At 34.8% G+C, this 19,709-nt stretch overlaps 2 protein-coding genes across 2 annotated transcripts; one reads left to right on the top strand and one right to left on the bottom strand.

The window, feature by feature from the left end:
- Window positions 1–1,135: 1,135 nt before the first annotated feature.
- LOC148622095 (uncharacterized) lies at window positions 1,136–5,657 on the bottom strand. Its single transcript, XM_088571653.1, has 2 exons — window positions 5,377–5,657; window positions 1,136–4,648 (listed from the first exon to the last, which is right to left on the bottom strand). Exon 2 carries the CDS (start codon window positions 4,643–4,645, stop codon window positions 2,102–2,104), a length of 2,544 nt encoding a protein of 847 aa, XP_088427779.1. The 5' UTR covers window positions 4,646–4,648; window positions 5,377–5,657; the 3' UTR covers window positions 1,136–2,101.
- A 5,337-nt stretch (window positions 5,658–10,994) lies between these two features.
- On the top strand, window positions 10,995–19,327 carry LOC148622094 (uncharacterized). Its single transcript, XM_088574029.1, has 3 exons — window positions 10,995–11,005; window positions 18,122–18,196; window positions 18,728–19,327. Exons 1-3 carry the CDS (start codon window positions 11,003–11,005, stop codon window positions 19,232–19,234), a joined length of 585 nt encoding a protein of 194 aa, XP_088430155.1. The 5' UTR covers window positions 10,995–11,002; the 3' UTR covers window positions 19,235–19,327.
- The last annotated feature ends 382 nt before the right edge of the window (window positions 19,328–19,709 follow it).

Here is a 19,709-nt window from a genome sequence, read left to right as displayed (position 1 = left end):
AATCTTGTAAACTACAATCAGCTTGTCACTGGTATATTCTTACTATAAAGAATTTATATGATAAAATGAGATGAAATGGGAGCCCTTACTTTGTAGGAGTGTACAGCATCAGCACTCTGCGGCATGACCAGGAAATACATAATAGAATTTTGTTCTTATATCTTAAGGAATACAATCGTCTGGCCTTATGGTTTGGTTAACATTGGGCTTATTTTGGCCAACATGGGGGATTCGTTGGGTCAGTGTTGGTATTACGTTGAGCCAACGTTGGCCCAACAATTGTTTGCTTCCGTTGGGCCAACGTTGGCTCTCTTTGCACTTACAACGTTGGGTACCCTACGTTGGCCCAACGTAATTGAGTCCGTTGAACCAACGTTGGCCCAACGTAGGAATGCTGCCTGGGACCGACCTCCAGCATTTCTTCCGCCGTATCTTATTAAAGGCACATTTTTTCTGTCAAGACAGGTCCGAAGTCTCTAACGCCACTGTCTCTTTATTTTCTCAATTTCAACAGCAAAAAATGGGATTTCACCCCAAACCAAACTGGTTCCCCACACTTGACCAGTACATTAGAACTTGTCAAAGCCAAATTGACAACTTACATACAAAACCCATAAAGGGACATAGCTTGACTACTGAGGAACATACCGTCCTCCGCCAACTCCGGCCTAATAATACAAAAGACATTCAGAAAATAATCAAGGAATTAATTTCCACATCAATAGACAGTCAGGATTTGTCAAAAGAAGCTCCCGATATGGCTGTATCTCAGCCCAGAACTTCACGTTTCTATATACTGGGAACCCGGGGAAACCTAGCTGTCCTACTGAATACATTTCTAGTTTTCTACACGACATTTTCATGCCCACCGTGGAGAACCCACTCACGTATATCAAGGACATTACTCATGCCCTCTATATTCTTGATTATTTTGAGCCTGAGAGTTAAGAAATCAAACTTTTCACTATGGATGTATTAGCATATATCTCTAAATGAAAATCAATCCAGAATAATGCTAGGCGGGACTATGAGTGGCCGTTCATGTCAAAATAGCGTTAGATACTTCTAAGTAACATTTATCTAGTGTGATTGGCAGATCATGTCATAATAGGGATATTTCTACAGTCATTCCCAAATAATGGGTACAATTAGATTGTAGAAACTGATAAAAATAAATGTCAACTGAACAGAGGGACAAATGGTATACCATTTTGTATCTATATCTGGTCTGTCAATTTCCAAAATTTCACTCGCACCATCAAAGCAGTTTTCAAGTTATAGAATTTTTAAGATGTTAAGGTAGATGTGAACGTTACGGAAGTTAGTGTTTTATAAAGTCAGCCTTAATAATTAAAGAAGAGGAACACATGATGTTTATCAAGGCTCATGTGAAAAGGCTTACATATACCACCATAACAAAATAATTAATGGTATTATTCTGCAATGTATAGAAAGAAATAAACAAATAAAATGTCTGAATCAAGAGAGTTTTTTTTATAATTAATTCATATTACAAGTTTGCAGTACTAGAGAAGTAATGAATTTTAACATATAAAAAGGTCTTATTGTATATTATTATAGTTTCATATTACAGCTTTCCAAAATGATCTAATAAATATGTTTTGAATTACTATTGCGCATGTTTCATGTGGCATATCCACATGCCCAACTTTGTTACGGAGGTTAAGAAAAAAACAGTATGCAAATGTTGATACAAAGTAACATTCAAATATTTATTGCGTACATTTTACAACAACTCACAGACAAGATACAAACTAGACAACTGTTTTTTTATATCAAATTATATGTATTTTTAAATTAAAAGGACCTTTTATGCAATAATCTCCGTAACGATTCATGAACATTCACGAGATTGTTTTATCTTAACTTAATATCGTTAATTTGATATTTCTTGTAACCAACAGTGATATTTTACTGGCCATATTAGACAAATTTATATAACTTGCAATGACATTAAGACGAAATATATTATTTTCAATTATATTTTCGTGTTACGGAGGTTATTTTTTCTCATTTAATTCACATATATTACCAAAACATCACAATAACATGTTTGGAATGACAAGTACATCAAAGTTTTTTAGGCATGTGTTTTAGCGAGGATCTCGATTTTCTTCAAGTCATCTAATGGGATGGTATAAGTTTTTATCCTTTTCCCCGATGGTTTAGGAGGAGACACAATAACACATAAAATGTGCTCCAATTTTATCCAGATTATGTCATCTTCCTTTGGCCATTTGAAGCTCTCCCCATATCGACCAGCCTGTGTCATAAACTTCACATTGACTTCTTCATCATTTTGATCTAAATCTATAACTTGTCCTATGTACCATTTTCGTTGGTACATTGCTGCAACCCAAGTTTCTTTCGAAAGTTTATCTAGCGCAACAGTCTCCTGCTGGTGTCTGTTTATTTCTACTCCTTCTAGATTTCTTCCTTCTCCTGTTTCTCCCTCTTGATCTGAACTTGCCAGAGCTTCTACAATGCCCTCGTTACCACTGTCCTTTACAAGTCGATGAAGCGTGTACCCTACACATGTTGATGTAGAAATATCAGCAATACATTCCTTACAATAGCATGACGTATTTCTTGTATATACTTCGGTTATTCCATTTCCTATGACATAGTGAATTTTGAATGTTCCTTTGACAGCAACAGGTGTAATTCTTTCCGACAAAATCTTCTCTGAGTTATCATAATCCTCCTGGTTGTAAGATATGTATTTCACTCTACTCCCAGATTCCCGAGCTCCAGTAGCCCATATCATAAAATCGTCTGCAGACTGAATCGACCTCTTGCCTTGCTTGACGGCATTATCCGCAGCTCTCTTGACACTTGCGCCAAGCCCGTCACATGGCCCCTTGCCATGACCACTTTCAAGGTAGCTCCATCGAGCTGACATTCCAAATTCCTGATCGTGCATTGCAATAAACTGGAATATTGTTTTATTCCTATACTGACTTGTCGGGGAATCGCTTAGGTAATGTATTCTTTTGAGGTTTGGATTGTCTTCTTTCATGATAGCTATCATTTTTTTAAGGATTGTGTAGACTGCTGTAGCATTGTGTGACAGAACATCTGAAGCAGCAACATAGCTCTGTATTTTGTTGTCCGTACCAGTAGGATAATAAACTACCATAGTATGCAGAGATATCATGGCAGCATTCCAGTAAGCTGATTGTACCTCTTCAACTGAGACACAGCCAAAGTTTTCCGCAAAATCCATCCATATTAAAACTTCATTCTCTGGAAGGTTTTCGCGAAGGGTTTTGAGCTGACTGTATTGGGTATGAACTCTATCAACGTGATCCCTGAATTCTGTCAGATCTTTATCAAATTTGACGCAGAAGTCTGCTTTTGTTACTGTTTCTTCTATTTCTTTAAACCTCATTTTCGTTCCATCTGGAACTCTCTTCCACTGAGTGAACTTGATTGTAGTAGATTCCAGCGAGTTTATCTGTTCTAAGATCTCCTCATTGATGGTGAACTCCTTGATGAGCATATCAGGATTTTTGGAGCACCTCAAGCCTACATTGTTTAGACCCTTTATTTTCAAAGCCAGGTTCTGATGTTTAGAGCACAGACAGGTTTTTCTGTTGGCAAAATCTGCGAGAATTATATGCGGTGGTCTTAACTTATAAAAGACCGTTCTCGACATCTGAATTTCTGGGTTTTCGAGCTTGAACTTTTCGTACAGGTTCATTACATAATCTGACAAAACATGCTTCTGCTTAGTTTCTTTATTTGTCGTTTTAGTGTCTTTTTTCCCTGGTAGTGTAGTGCTGTTATCTTCTCTCTCTAAGAATTCAATTACCACGCCCTTCACCTGTTCGGACATAGCTTTGCCTTTCCTCTCTTTTGACAAATCATTAACTTTCTTTCTGTTTACCCCAAGTGATCTACTCAAGGCAGATGCACACCGATATCTTGACATCAACCCGGACCAGACTGATTTAACCCCTTTCTTCTTTTTCTGCTGTACTGATGACCTAATGCTATGAAGTACTGTGTTAGAAAGTAAGAGTTGTTTTCTAACTTGTGCTGCCCTTTTCCTATCTAGCTGCAAGGAGTTTACTTCTGTTCTTGTTTTGCTTCTAGGGGTCATTTCATTGATAGGTATTCTTTCGTTATTGATAGAACTATCCAAACTTGAAATGTCTGCGTCCTCTGCATCTGTAGATGTCAACGTCATCGAGGGTTTCTTCTTGTTCAAACGCTCAATTCTTTTCTGTAACCTTTTATTCTTTCTTTCCAGTTCTGAATTCTTTCCTAACAGTTCATTATTTTTCCTGTACGCTGTTCTCAACGACCTCCGATATGTTTTTCTCACTTGTTTTCCCTTGTTTATGTTGTTGATTGGCAATTTGACTATCATTGTTAATGAGGAGGAAGGTCTTGCAACTTCGATCGTATCATTTTTGACTCTTTTTACTTTCTTGTAATGTCGCTTTGACTTCTTACATAGCTCTTCTCGTCTTTTCTTTAATGCAGCGGGGGAAAGTAAATTCGATGGAATATATGTTTCTCTTTTCCTTTGAGCTTCTTTCTTGAGATATGTAACTGGGTTTTTTGCTTTTTGTTTCTCCCTATAACGTCTCTGTCTCTCTGCATTACTCAGTGGCATTGTCTGAAAATAAAAATAGAACGAAATGAACAGGCTTGTTTTCATACACGCACATGCGCAACTAATCTGGGGGACATGCATAATACTCATACACTCGCGTGCCCGCACCTACATAGATATTATAATGTATTTATACTCCACTATGAAGCATAGGCGTCAATCGATAATCATATATTTTTTTTCTATCCTCCGTAACGAAATTAAAAACCTCCATAACGGCAAATTCGAGCACTTACCAACATCGAACGTATATATCACAGTTAGTATTTCAATGTAATGACTATCAAGACAATGGAACAAAAAATATTCTTCGATTATCGTAACCATAGGAGAATTAAGTCTTGCCTGGAACAAATGATTAATTTTTTTTTAATTTCTATCCTCCGTAACGTATATCAAAAGTGTTGTTAATGAAAGGCATCAATATTTGATACTCATAGGTGGTAATTGATTGACTAAAACGGGATCTGTAACAATGTAAACAAATTTTTAATTGTTATTTTCGTGTATGCATGTTAAATTTTTTTTATTATTAGCATAACCTCCGTAACATTCATGAAGTCTCGAAAATCTGGATAATATTGGCTATACACCGCTATTGAAGTTGTGAAAGTCGTCGTATTTTAGCAAAGTTGTGTTGTAGAGTCTTATATATGAGAAAATGGCTGAGAAAACGTTTATTGTACGTTTTAATGTTTCTTGCATCATGGGGAATAAATGAGCAAACTTACCTTTCAAAAATCGATAAAAATATTCTTTATATCTTTCTTTTGTCGTGCTGTATTATTTTCAACAAAAGCTGTCTGCTACAAAAATGACTTCCGGCGGTGTCAACAGCCGTTGATACCGATAAAAAGGTCCGGTAACAACTGCGTAACGGAGGTTATTAAAACGGAGGTTAGGTTTATTATTATTAATTTGGATATATGCAACAATTTTCTTGATTTGCTTTCATAAAACTGATTCTTGAGAAGAATTATGTGTATTTTAAAGAAACTTTGAATCATATGAGTTGTCCTTGAAAATATGTTACAAAATTATGCGTAACGTAGGTTAGGTTCTTATATGCGACAATGGGAAAATACAGAACAAAAAGTATTTTTTTCAATTTTCATAACCTTGTAACAAAAGTTAGAGGTAGCATTTAAAAAATTAATATATCAACACTTCTTAAAGTCATATGAATCAGGTTTTCTTGTCATATGAATATTTCCTGCCCGTACCTCAACATTCGTTATGGTAGGTTATACGTTTATCGGCGACATTGATTTAGTTTCTTGGTCAAAGTGTATTCAACATCATGCGATGAAGAAAGTAATATATAATTAAAATATAATATGGTGTAAAATAAAAATGGAAAGTTTATATGAATTGGATGAAAAGAAGGATGTTAATTTCACACCTACATTTGGACTTTTTCTAAGCGACATTCGTATTTGGAGTGATTTCCGGATAATGGATGTTAAAATCACACAAAATTATTTACGATTTACATCACCACGAAATATAATTTTATGTTAGTATATATTCCAACTTCTAAGAACAAAAAAGAAACTTCTCCGAAACAAATTTTAAGCTGGTAATTTATGGAATATTGCCGGCGACACTGTAATTATGTAATTGTACCCATTATTTGGGAATGACTGTCTATCGGCTTACTTTCAACAAGTATCAGCTTACTTTTAAAAGTATCGACTTACTTTTGAAAAGTAAGCCGATAGAAATAACTTTATGCATAAAGTAAAAAGTATCGGCTTACTTTTAGAAAAGTAAGCCGATACATTTTAAGTTTTGCAAATCTGTCAGCCAATCAAATTCCCGTTTATATAGGATTTAACCTGTTCTAAACATAATGGATAAGAACTTACTAAAATGTGATAATTTGTAATTCTGATTCGAGTCTGGTGCATACTTCGTTGACGACAGTAAATTTTGATTTCATTACATCTTATCGAAAGATGCTACTTGACTATGATTTTACGAAAATAAACTTGTTAATCAATATAATTATATACATACTAAGTATTATGTAAGCAGACTTGATATAAGCCAGTGGATCACTTTTCACGACACACGCGTGCGATTTGTGTAGTATAACAGAGTTTTTTTCAAGTCAAATTGGGACTCACACATACACAAGTCACGGACCTAGATTGCTTAGTGCCCCATTCGGTCCCAGGGGCGAAGCCCCAGAAGCACCTTGCAAATATAGAAGAGTTTTTCGTAGAAGAGACAAGGGAAATATGCCTAAAATAGTCTTCATAACCTTTTAGCGGTCACTTTCTCATTGGATTAATCCGGGGAGTGTACTAATATATGTTCCTGATTAATCAGATAGACCTTATGTCTGAGATTCTTCTCATGGTTAGATTTTAACAACAGACGGTGTATAAAATTGAGAAAAAATGTACGAGCGTTATATATACTTTATCTACGATGTGGCCGATCGCACTATTCTTAGAACTGATATCATAGTCAGTACAGCTTCGTTGGGGGAAGAATCAAAAGGTAACGACAAGAAAATAACTATTCTAGAGTATAGGCAGGGAAAAAAACAAAAACAAAAAAACAATAAAATACCACTAAATCTAATGAAATCTCGGTAAATGCAGTTTAAAATGAATATACATATGCATGGTACATATAAACAGGAATAGAAGTCTTCGGTCTTTCATTAAGCGGAAAATGGGTTCGTCTATATATCAATGTCATTTCTTTGTACGAATGTGGAAGCAGAAAATTTATATCCGCCGCATACATTGCCATGAGCACAACTCATTGCATTTTCATAACAAAATATTGTTGATAACAGACTTTCAAGTTCGAGAATTTTCTAAATGAAATAGGAATTACATCATTCTGTCAAATTTTGGAAGCGTTTAGACTTCAATTTTACAACGATTAGTGTTGTTCTTATTTGTTTTGGTTTCTTCTTGATTTTGTATTTCGTTTGTCTTTGAGTCCTTTGTTGATCGGGATATACCTACGTTAATCGAATATATCTATATACTTCTCACAACTATCTAGATACTACTAACAAGTATCTAGATGTTTCTCTATGGCAAGCCAAAGTGGGCAAAAATCAATCATATGTATTTTGTAATAATAGAATTTGAATTTTTAATATTACAAAATCATTTTTTTAATATTAGAAAAGATTTTTTAATATTAAAAATATTTTGTATTATTAAAAATTCATTTTCTAATATTACATATTCCTGATTTAGTAATTATATTATAAAACATCACACATTTTGTAATATTACAAATTGAATTTGTAATATTAGAAAATGAATTTGTAATATTAGAAAACGAATTTGTATTATTAGAAACTCACTTTGAAATATTGGAAAATCAATCACATTTTTTAATATTACGAAATGGTTTTCTAATATTAAAAAGTTGTAATTGAATACAACAAACCTATTTTCTAATATTAGAAAATCAATTTCTAATATTAAAAAATCGTTTTGTTAAATATTAGAAATTCAATTTGTGAAAAGTATCTAGATAGTTGTGCGAAGCATTTAGATGCTTTTGCAAAGTATCTAGATACTCGTGAGGAGCTTTTGTGTATCTAGATGCAAATGTACTTGTAAGAAGCATCTCGATAGTTATGCGAAGCATCTAGATACTTGTTAGTAGTATCTAGATACACGTTAGAAGTATATAGATCTAGATGAAAATGACGCTATGTTGACATGAACGGCCACTCATACAGGACCGCATAGGGACGTGTAACCTGCACGACCATTAGAAGTATTTGAAGTGTGGTGCTCCGTGGTACTGACAAAATCCCTTTGTTTGGTATATTGTTCTGACCTAACCCGAAATATTAATATCTAAACAAAAAGGAGGGCTACAGGGAAAGATGAAATTCGGAATAACGGACGTAAGGACAAACGACCCACAGGCAAATGCATGTGGAACGGCCGGTATTTATTATTTTATAGTATATATACCCCCATTCTTCAAACCGGTAGGGTTGGGATGGATATAAAAACTAAGTTCTTAATGTAAAAACGGCAAATTGACTCTGTGTTCTATTTAAGTAATTGTTATCGATTCCGGTTAACTTCTAATAATAGATCGGGAAATCCTCCAGCCTTACGATTGGTCCGCAAATTAGAAAAAAAAGTTCTCATCGAAACTTAGCTACATCTGGATTTAAATCAAAACTTTTGAAGTCAGAAACACCAGAGTTTGGAAAATCCGTTTTCTAATAATATATTTCTTTCCGTATATAAGAAATAGCATACTACAAATCTGCTCCTTTGTTTCCACATTTGTTCATCAAATCTGTGACAGTTCTAAACGTCGAAGATGCTAAAAGGTAAAATCATTAATGTTATTTTCATAAAAAATATGAACTAGTTGAATTAAGAGTGGCCTTTATATTCCACACACCTTTTCCGAATATTTTTGCTTGCGAAAAAAAGGTCTAGTTCCGCATGAAATTAACAACGAGACTATTTTTTATCCAGATGTTATCATTAACTGTTATGTATAAATATCATACATTGCAAAATTATTATTCCAGAATATATGTTCTGTGTGATGTTTCTAAGCATGAAATTAGACTGTGCCACTTCCTCGTCATATTGCGAGCACTGTCTGTCATCAAAAGTCATCAAAATAAACCCAATGCTGGACGTGCCTGAAGCTGTCGTCCTGGACAGTCTGGTTGAACTTTATAATATACTTAATACCAGTTTTAACGTGGAGGTAAATACTGTATTTAATTTGGATTCTAAACTTAAACAATTTTTAACGTATGTGTGTTTTTTTGTTTCCATATCCTGGCACTTCAATTGCTGTTAGTTAAAACATATTTCATGCGACTCCGTTTGAATTTTGACTGATATAATAGTACATGTATAGTTAAGGCTCTGACTGAACTAAATGTTGTCTTGTCGATACGCATAATTTCAATGACTTTGTCTACCTTTATCACAATGCTCCAATGAGCTTTTCTATTTTTCATCGATCCCATGGGTAGCATGTAGCTGCAAACAACCATGGTGAAAAATATTAATCCACGACAAGAAAGTGTCTCAATGAACTGCGGCTCCGCCGAGAAAAACCTCACGACAAAGGATAACATTGCACGCAGGACCAGCGAAATATTAGTACATGTATTTTCAGACTACATCAGCATTTTCACACTATATTAGCAATGCGATTTAAGACTGAAGTAGAAAAAAAGACTAACAGAGGGGCCAGACAGTGCTGACTTGGGACAGGCGTAAAAAATTAAATGCAACAGGCAGACGGACACACGCCGGCGAAACCGAGAACATGGCACGAAGGTCCTACGAAACAAACATAATCGTTCGTGTAAATTAATAATTATCTTTATTGACTAATGTTTGAATATTATCCTAAATATGATAAAAAATGTCAATACAATACAAAATACAAAAGTGCGCCAATACGGAATCTAACCGTCCAATACGGCTTTTACCCGTCCAATACGTCGCATTGGACTGGTTAAAATCCATATTGGCCAAGTGTATTGAACTAGTTAGTCAATAAAGGTATAATTGCGTACGGTTTTCAATATTGGCTGAGTTATTGATCCTCGGTTAGAAATATTGGACTTGGCTACGCCTCAGTCCAATATGGCTAGCCTCGGACCAATAAGTAAACCAATATGGAAACCCTTACGCAATAAGACTATAATATCTCATTAATTATATCTGTATCGGGCAATGATCCATTGGTCACGATTCTACGTCTCATGAATGAATTAATGAAATGGGGTAAACATACATTAGATTTTTATTAGATCCATCCATACGTGTAAACATACATTATATTTTTATTAGATCGATCCATACATGGTGGGTTAATTATAGTGGCGAAGTTTTGTCTATTTTTCTGTCTTTATAGTTTACTTTTTTACCGTCATTCACAAAATTCAGAATTTTATATATACTAGGATAAGGTGGAGAAAAACCTTCCTTGTTTTGCCATTTTTAACTACTTTACATATGAAAGTTTTTGTAATATAATAGGAATGGAATTTATTGGCATAGAAAATATTATGTCAAAGAAATAACAACCAAACCTAGATGAATTAATTTTTTAAATCAAAAGTTTCCACCTTAGACTGATATGACGTTCTTTTTTTTCGCTGATTATTTTCAATGTGTACGCAAGTGCATTTTTGCGTATAGGGAGCTACGCCCTTGTAAATATAGAAAATGCTAAATTATACAACTTGAAGAAGGGGACAAAGTATAAAGGTTGAAATGATTATACACTAGTCAGTTCAAGGTTTCTTACAATTGGAGAAACTTTCTGATAGAAATAAGTGAAATATCGTGTATATTTTCCAGCTTTCTAATTAAAAATATGGTAAGTACTATTCTAGCATATCTTACAATGCTGTGTATATACTTTATTGTCTGCACGTGTCTAAAGGAACTAATTACTTGGCTAGCCTAGCTACAAAACTATAATCACGATGCATTACAGCTATACTAATAAATAACTGTTAATAAAATAATATTAATACCTTTCTGCTTGCTTTCTGATAATCTTTAAATTCTTCAGTTATATACAGAGATTCCTCTGTTTCTCTGTCTAGCATTCCCATCAGTCAGCACCTACTAATACACTCTTCCTGTTAATCTGCCTAATGACTTTTAAAAAAATGATAATTGTTTAATATATAACACTGACATACATTTTGCTTTTTTGGGATTTTCATTCACTGTAAAAAAAGAAATCACGTTAAGAATTGGTATCATACTTCTGTAATTTTACAGGGCTCACGAATTTACAAAAGGAGAGTTCCGATCCAGAAATTAATAACAGGGGCATAACTTTGCAACAAAAAAATACCCAATTATAACCTAAGTAAGTTGAGGTTCCAACCCCTCGATTACTCTCCTAAGTGGATATTCCACTGATTGTATTTCTTACCTCACCACTGCCAGTGTCAATATGAAAATGAGCACATCCCTGTTTGTCAGAACATATATAGTCTCTTGACAAAATCTGTTCTTCATATTTACAATAGTTTAACGTCACAACAATAGATATATATATATATTTCAGATCCTTCTATAAGTTTACATTATCTTCCCTGTATCAATTTGATCCGATGGAGATATATACATATCAACAGATGATGGTAAAATTTACATTAAATTTTTCGGATAACTGATATCCTTCTTCAGCATAAAACTCATAAAATCTTATGAGCATAAAACTTTAAGAGCATAAAACTCACTAAGTTCAAGATCAAAACAGATTCAGAAGCTGAATCACGTACGCTGTGGGTGATTGTACCTTTATCAAAGGCACACATAAGCAAATGATAAGGAGTCTTTTTATCAAAATTAAAAGTAAAAATTAACTGTGGAAAACAATTTAAAAAGTCAAAATATAGTAGTACGGCGTATTGATTAAAAGTATGTAGTGCTGTACCAGCCTTAGACCAAGACCTAAAAATGGATTATTTTTTCTCGTTTATTCCATCTGGAGAAGTTGTTTGTAATTTCTTCATCCAAAAGCTTTCCCGAGACACTCTTTTATATTTTGACCAGTTTTTATTATGTTCTATGATCGTAACAACAATGTTGTGGAGATCCTCCTGGGTGTGTCCGGCGGATCTAAGATGACGACTTAGAGGGAGGTCTGGTTTACATTTGTAGTCACTTCGATGACCATTCATACGCTTGTTGAAAGTTTTGTTCTGTTTCGCCAACGTGCTGCATACCACATTGGCACTGGAGAATGTATTTGGTATTTTCGGTTTTGCAAGTCACGTTGCAAAAAATGGCAAATTCCTCTCCAGTGCAGTAGCTTTTAAACGTTTTGGTGTGCAGAATCTGGGTACAGGTCTTGCATCTTTTATCTCCACATGGTCAACACCGGCCCGTTGTATTTTGTTTGGGCTGAGATGAAATCTCTGCTCTTACTAGGGCATCTCACAGGCTCCTAGGTCTACGGAATGCCAGGACCGTGGCCCCAGGAAAGAGCTTGGAGAGCTTAGGATGTTTTTGAATGTCTTCCCAATTTGAATGCAGTAGCTGCGAGAGTTCCTCAAAGGCTGGATGGTATGTAAGCACAAAAGGAACCTTTTTGTTCTTTTTCTTAGGTTTGTACTCGAAGAGATCTTTACGGCTGATGTTGTTAGCACGTTCAAATCCCCGATCTATATATATTGATTTATAGCCACGCGATAACAAATGACTACGGAGTTCATCTAGACGTTTGTTGGTAGTATCGCCAGCTGAGCAAATGCGTCTAATTCGAAGTGCCTGGCTGTATGGTATGCTTTTAGTACAATGTTTTGGATGACAACTATTGGGAGATAAGTATTTGTGACTATCAGTTGGTTTGCTGTGAAGATCCATTGACGTTTCCCCGTCTTTTACAAACGCAGTAGTATCCAAAAATGTGATTTAGTGTCAGAAATTTCATGGGTGAATATCGTTGGCATGTGTGATAAGATTGTCTAAATTTAGTTTCGACTCAGTCCATTTCATGTCAACATCATCGATGAATCGAAACCAAGAGAGGGGTTTCGATAAAGATGTTGAAATTATTTGATTTTCTAATTTACCCATGAAGATGTTAGCATACGAAGGAGTCATTTTCGTTCCCATAGCTGTACCATTGATTTTGAAGTAGTGTTCGTCGTTGAAAGTGAAGTTGTTACACTAAAGTGAGTAAATTTACTAGGCAATCAGTAGGGGGGGTCCAAAATATCTCGTGACATCAAGGGAGACCAGAAGTGTTTCGGGAGGTAAAGGATTCATTGATTCCATATTCCATTTTCATATATATATATATATAACGTCTCAGAATGTGACGACTCTATTTGCTACACTGCTCCATCGGATCAAATTGATACAGGGAAGATATATAAACAATGCAAATTTTTGGTCGTTCCCTCCGCAGGACTCGAACTCGTACTGCTGTGACATCTATGGCAACACCGCCTGCACAAAGTCCAGCGCCCTAGACCACTAATATTGATTTGTTGTGACATGCATCATTAATTTGATCCTCTATCCTACATATTAACATCTAAATGAACTGTCCCGTACCACCATACATCGTGTACTAAGTTACAGCCCTAGATTAATTCTATGAGGAGGAATGACCCGGCCAGCGAAAGCTATTTTTTATATAGCCTAGCTGGCCGAGTGGTCTAGGGCGCTGGGCTTTGTGCAGGCGGTGTTGCCATAGATGTCACAGCAGTACGAGTTCGAGTCCCGCGGAGGGAACGACCAAAAATTTGCATCGGAAATTTGACAGTTCTAACATCGTTGGGAATTTTTCAGACCTTTATATATATATATATACATACAAAGTCTGTATATATATATAAGGTCTAAAGGAATCTGCCAACCAGTATCGGATCGTCGAGTCATGACGATGCATCACAAACAAAAAAAATATGTAAGTCTAAAGGATTGTACAACGATACCGATAAAGATGTTAATACACTAATAAAATATATAATGAGCAAAATTATATATTTAGATACTACCCCTTTGCAATGGTAAAGTTCCCGGGGACGATGAAGTAGTTAATGAATATATAAAAAGCACGGTACATCAATTCCTGCCTATTTATATGAAACTTTTCAATCTGGTGCTTAATGCAGGGATTATTCCAAACTCTTGGTTAACAGGGATAATTAAACCATTATACAAAAACAAGGGAGACCCAAGCAATTTAGATAATCACCGTGCAATTTGTCTTACGTCAAATCTGGGAAAAGTGTTTACCTCTATTCTTAATTCGAGACTTAATAAATTGTCAGATGAGATTGGGATTATTATTGATGCCCAGGGTGGATTTCGAAAGGGTTATTCTGTTCAGGATAGTATGTTCGTCATGCATGCTTTAATTTCATTATATTTGAATTCGGGTAAAAAATTATTTTGTGCCTTCGTAGATTTTAGAAAGGCATTTGACACTGTGTGGAGGGTGGGACTTTGGCGAAAACTTGTAAACAATAATATTGGTGGGAAAATGTTTAATGTTATATTGAATATGTACACTGATATTAAGTCTTGTGTTAAGAGTGGGGAATTAATAACTGAATTCTTTCCTTGTGAAATTGGTGTAAGGCAGGGAGAAAAGTTATCTCCCTTTCTCTTTGTCTTATACCTTAATGACTTATATTAAGAATATTTGTCTGAAAACTCTGTGGATGGTTTAAAAATGTTGAGTGAAAAGGTTATGGACAACCTTAATATGTATATAAAATTGTTTATTCTTTTATACGCCGACGATACTGTTATTTTTTGCGGAGTCGGCACCAGAGTTACAAAAGGCACTTTCTGTCTTTGAAAAATATTGTACTGATTGGAAATTGAGTGTAAATGTAGCAAAAACAAAGATTGTTATCTTCTCTAAAAGGAAATCACAACAACATGTTTCTTTTAAATTGTTTAATCAAAATATAGAAATAAAAGACTCCTGTTTTTACTTGGGTCTTTTATTTAATTACAATGGAAATTTTGTCCAAGCACGGAAAAAATTGGTTGATCAAGCTCAGAAAGCTCTTTATGCACTATATAAAAAGATTCAAAATATTTCCATTCCGATTGATCTGCAATTAAAATTGTTTGATGTATTGGTTGTTCCTATTTTGACATACTCTTCGGAAATTCGGTGGTTTGAAAATAAGGCTAATGTTGAAAAATTACATCTTCAGTTCTGCAAACGTATACTGGGTGTTAGATCATCTACACCAAACTTTATGGTTTATGGGGAACTTGGGAGATTTCCACTTGAACTGCAGATCAAACTGAAAATGGTTGGATTTTGGCATAAATTAGCTTCTAGTGAAAATAAACTGTCTGGCAAATTATACAAATTATTATTCTACATGTGTGAACATGGTGAATATAATTTTAAGTGGATTAACTATTTAAAATCTATATTTGATAACTGTGGACTCAGTGAAATATGGAATATCCAAGAGAATGTTGATGGTAATCTTATGAAAATTAACGTTAAGCAGCGTCTTCAAGACCAGTTTATTCAACAATGGTTTACTGATATGAACAACTCGTCTAGAGGTGAATATTATTCTAATTTTAAACATGAATTTCAATTGGGGCCTTATCTTTTAAAATTAAAGTTGAGTTACCGGATAAATTTTTGTAGATTAAGGGTATGTAATATAAAGTTTCCCATTGAAACGGAGAGGTGGAGGAATATCCCAAGGGAAGATAGAATATGTAGAATTTGTGGAACTGGTCTTGGGGACGAATATCATTATTTTTTGTGTGTAATAATAATGTAGTTTTAGACTTAAGAAGAAAGTTTATACCACAATCTTGAATCGGGGAGACTCTTAAGTCTTTGAAAGAATGACACTGTCTATTCGTAAAATCATTGATCGGTTCCCATCCAAGTTCTTGGAGTAAGGCCGACTTAGGAATGTTCATTTTAACACTGAAAATCAGTTTGGCTGTTTTATACTGAAACGATTCTAAAGTCTCAACAAGAGATTTTGAGTTCTTAAACCATATTGAGCATTCATACGTTAGCGACGGGCGTAAAATAGAGTTCCATATCGCATCCCCAAAATTAATTCGATTAAAATGGCCGTGTTCGCCTAAGACCCTAACACTGTAAATAAACTTTTTATCAAAGCAATCTCTTAGGTAATCATTGATATGAAATCTGAATTCAGATGTGTGCGAAATATATACACCGAGATATTTATACTCATTATTTTTTTTCTAACCCATCTGATACCAGACGCCATGATTTATTCCTGTCATTCCTTTTACCAACGACCAATACCTTAGATTTTTTATGATTGAAACACAAACTCCACTTTTTAGCAAATTGATCGGCAATATCAAACAGATTTTGCGATTAAAACTACATCTACACCAAAGAAAAAAAGACTTTTTATAAAATTACCCGCTATTTCAACATCAAAGCCTTCTGCTTGTAGCATTTTAGAAAGATCATTCATAAGTACAGAGAACCAAGTCGGAGGAAGAACGCATCTCTGTTTCAGAACTGCATCCTGTTCAAAAGCGTCCGTTTCAATATTACCGAACAAAACTTTATTCGTTACCGAGCTGTACATGGCTCGTAACATTATCCAGCATTCCCTTGTATACCATTTTTCCGTAATTAATATAACAGACCTGTTCTCCAAACTCTGTCAAACGCTTTTGATAGATCGAGGAAAGCCAAAAACGTTTTCTTTTTATTAGACTTTTGGATTGAACAGAGGCCTTGAAGTGTAAACAGGTTGTCTTCCGTACCTCTGTCTTTGCGGAAAGCTCCTTGCTATTCACTTAATATATTCTGGATTTCAATATGGTCCATCAGATTATCCTCTATGACTTTACAATATAGTTTATAGGCATTAGAGGTAACAGTAATACCTCTATAGTTATCTAAATCGTAACATTAGTCCCTTTTTAGTAATGGTTTTATTATCCCTTCGTGCCACTCATTTGGGACAACTTCAAGATCCGTCATTAATGTAAAAAGGTTAACAAGGGATTCTATTATGGCACTACCACTATATTTTAAGAATTCATTCGGAATACCGTCGGATCCACACGCCTTCCCAAGTTTCAACGAACCGCAAGAGTTCAATAATTTTTACACGATCGAGTCTTATAGGCACACATGTAGATTTCTGTATGTCATGATTATCTAGTTTCCTTACGAATTCGTCAATATGTTTTATAAAATTTGAATTTGACATAGAAGAACTCAGATTGTTACATAAGACTGTCTGCAATATGTCCAAGTCCGTTTCATCATTCATATCCCATCTGAAAACATCCGGCACTTTGGCCTTTTGAGAAATTTTCTGGAATTTAAATGAAACTTAGATAATGACATCATCGCTATCAAGGTTGAACGAGCCTTGATCATCTATTATAACGTTCGAGACGTTTTCACATAACCCTTCAGAGAGGAAAACGTAATCAATCGCGGACCGCTGATTGTTTGAAATTCTTGACAAGTAGCCCGAACAGCTATCGAGTGTATTAGCTAAATTAAGACCAACCGCTTCTAAGAACTGAAGCAATCGTTTAATTATATATCAGGTTTTTAGACAATTTCAATTAAATTTGATTAAGTTAGTACAGTCCAGGAGAGATTTTTTTTTCGATATAAGGTGCTGAATAGTTCCGAGAACTTCATCGCAAACAAATTACTAAGTATGATGTCGCACTATAAACGGGTATAGCATCTCCTTACAGTTTGTCTACAAGAGAAAACTTGCCATATCAAAATATTTTGCCTTTATTTTTTCATTATTTTTTGTTGCTGAAAAGTTAGTTCAAAAATAAATAAATCCGTTATGTCAAATACCTAGAGCTGTTGATATATTCCAAAGAGAGGGTCAATTACGGCTCCAAAAGACCCTGACAGAGTCACATGTGCCCCTTTTCGGTTATCTCTCTTTGCATGTGTCTATATAATATTAAAGTATTCAATTTTATTATTCATTTCCAGTCAAAATACTTAACTGCCATCACCACAGATAAACACGAGAAATACCATTCAACATGCCGAAATCCGAAACGACGGGTAAGTGGGATTTTTTTTCTCATTTTAACGCCTTTAATGGTTATGCTGTTGTTTTATGATTTATTTTTACTGAGAGCACATCTTAAAATTTTGAGATCGTGTTTAATCTCAGGCGCGTAGCGTAGTGTATGCAAAATTACGGAAGTGGGTCTGGGGGCCGCTGAAGGCCCCAGCAGGTCCAGGGGGCGAAGCCCCCCCCCCCGAAGCTCTGAGGAGATAGCGTTTTAGAGCATCATTTATGCCTTTCCTGGATGTATTTTATCACCAAAAAAAATGGCAAAATTAAGTGCAGGCAAAAGCTTTTTTGCCTAACGGCAGCTACGCGCCTGAATCTTAATCTCTTTGAAGTGACCTTTTTGCACATCTATAATCCAACTGTTTAGGAGCTGTGATTACCAGATATGTTTAGAGGCGAATGGACAGACAGATTGAATTACTCAAAACTGTTTTCGGGGTATAATGACATGTGTTGAAATTGTCTCTTGTGAAGCATTATTAAAAATCATAGAAAAATAGTGTTTAACTTTTCAGGTGAAATGGATGATTTGCAGCTATAACCAGTTGTCATCAGCATTAAATGATGTAGTTGACAATTCTGTAAACAGCCCATCTATAGACCCAATAACTATCGTTACTGGAACACAGAAGGTCCTCTGTTACTTCCGAATAGTTTTGTCCAATGCTGGTAAGAAACCAAAAAGACATTTAAGGAAGTTATCGGATGTGGCATGCAAAGAGGAAAAGCTCAGTAAATCTATAAGGCCTACTACAATTACCATGGTAACTAAACTTTTGGGAGCAATTAAAAGGCAACAAAATGTTGTAATGGACATTCATGAAACCTTATATCACAAAAGACTTCTACAAAAATTCCTAAAGAAATCAAAACGAAGGAAAAATAAATGCAGCAAGCAAAAGAAGGCAAAGCACAGAATTCGTGGATGTAAAAAGACGGATGGTGTTAAAAGGAAGAGGTCACAGCGACGACGTACAAATAAATCTAAGAGTTTATTATTGACGCTAACTAACAATTTCTAGGTGTAGTGAACTTGATATTCTTATGATAATAATTGTTAAAATTATTGATATTGGTGTAAACCTTTTCCAGTAGGAAACCTAGGGGTAAGCTCCGTGAGCTTCATCAATTATGTACATTTATTTTTGCAATATATATTTTTGAATATATTTATATAGTAATATGCTATTTTATTTGCCAATTAAAATATGTCAAAATTATTGAATGCAATTCAAATTAAGAGGCTGTCCGCGTTGTTTGTCTTGTTTAGGATACTGCAATCATATGTACATCGTGGGAATATTGGATATTGACTTTTTTTTTGTCTCTCTCTACCAAAGATGATGATTGTGATATACCGTCTATGTACTGGATACCTAAACTCCACAAAAAACAAAAAAACAAAAACAACATACAAACAACGCTACATAGCTGATCTGCAAAGTGTACCAACAAACATCTTTTAAAACTTTTAACTTCTATACCCACAGATGTCAA

This window comes from Perna viridis, chromosome 3 (genome assembly GCF_037379345.1).
Source record: "Perna viridis isolate PV_CMFRI_1.1 ecotype Kerala chromosome 3, ASM3737934v1, whole genome shotgun sequence".
Lineage (NCBI taxonomy): Eukaryota > Metazoa > Mollusca > Bivalvia > Mytilida > Mytilidae > Perna > Perna viridis.
Note: the sequence above shows the minus strand (reverse complement) of the source record. Positions and strands in the feature narration are given on the sequence as shown.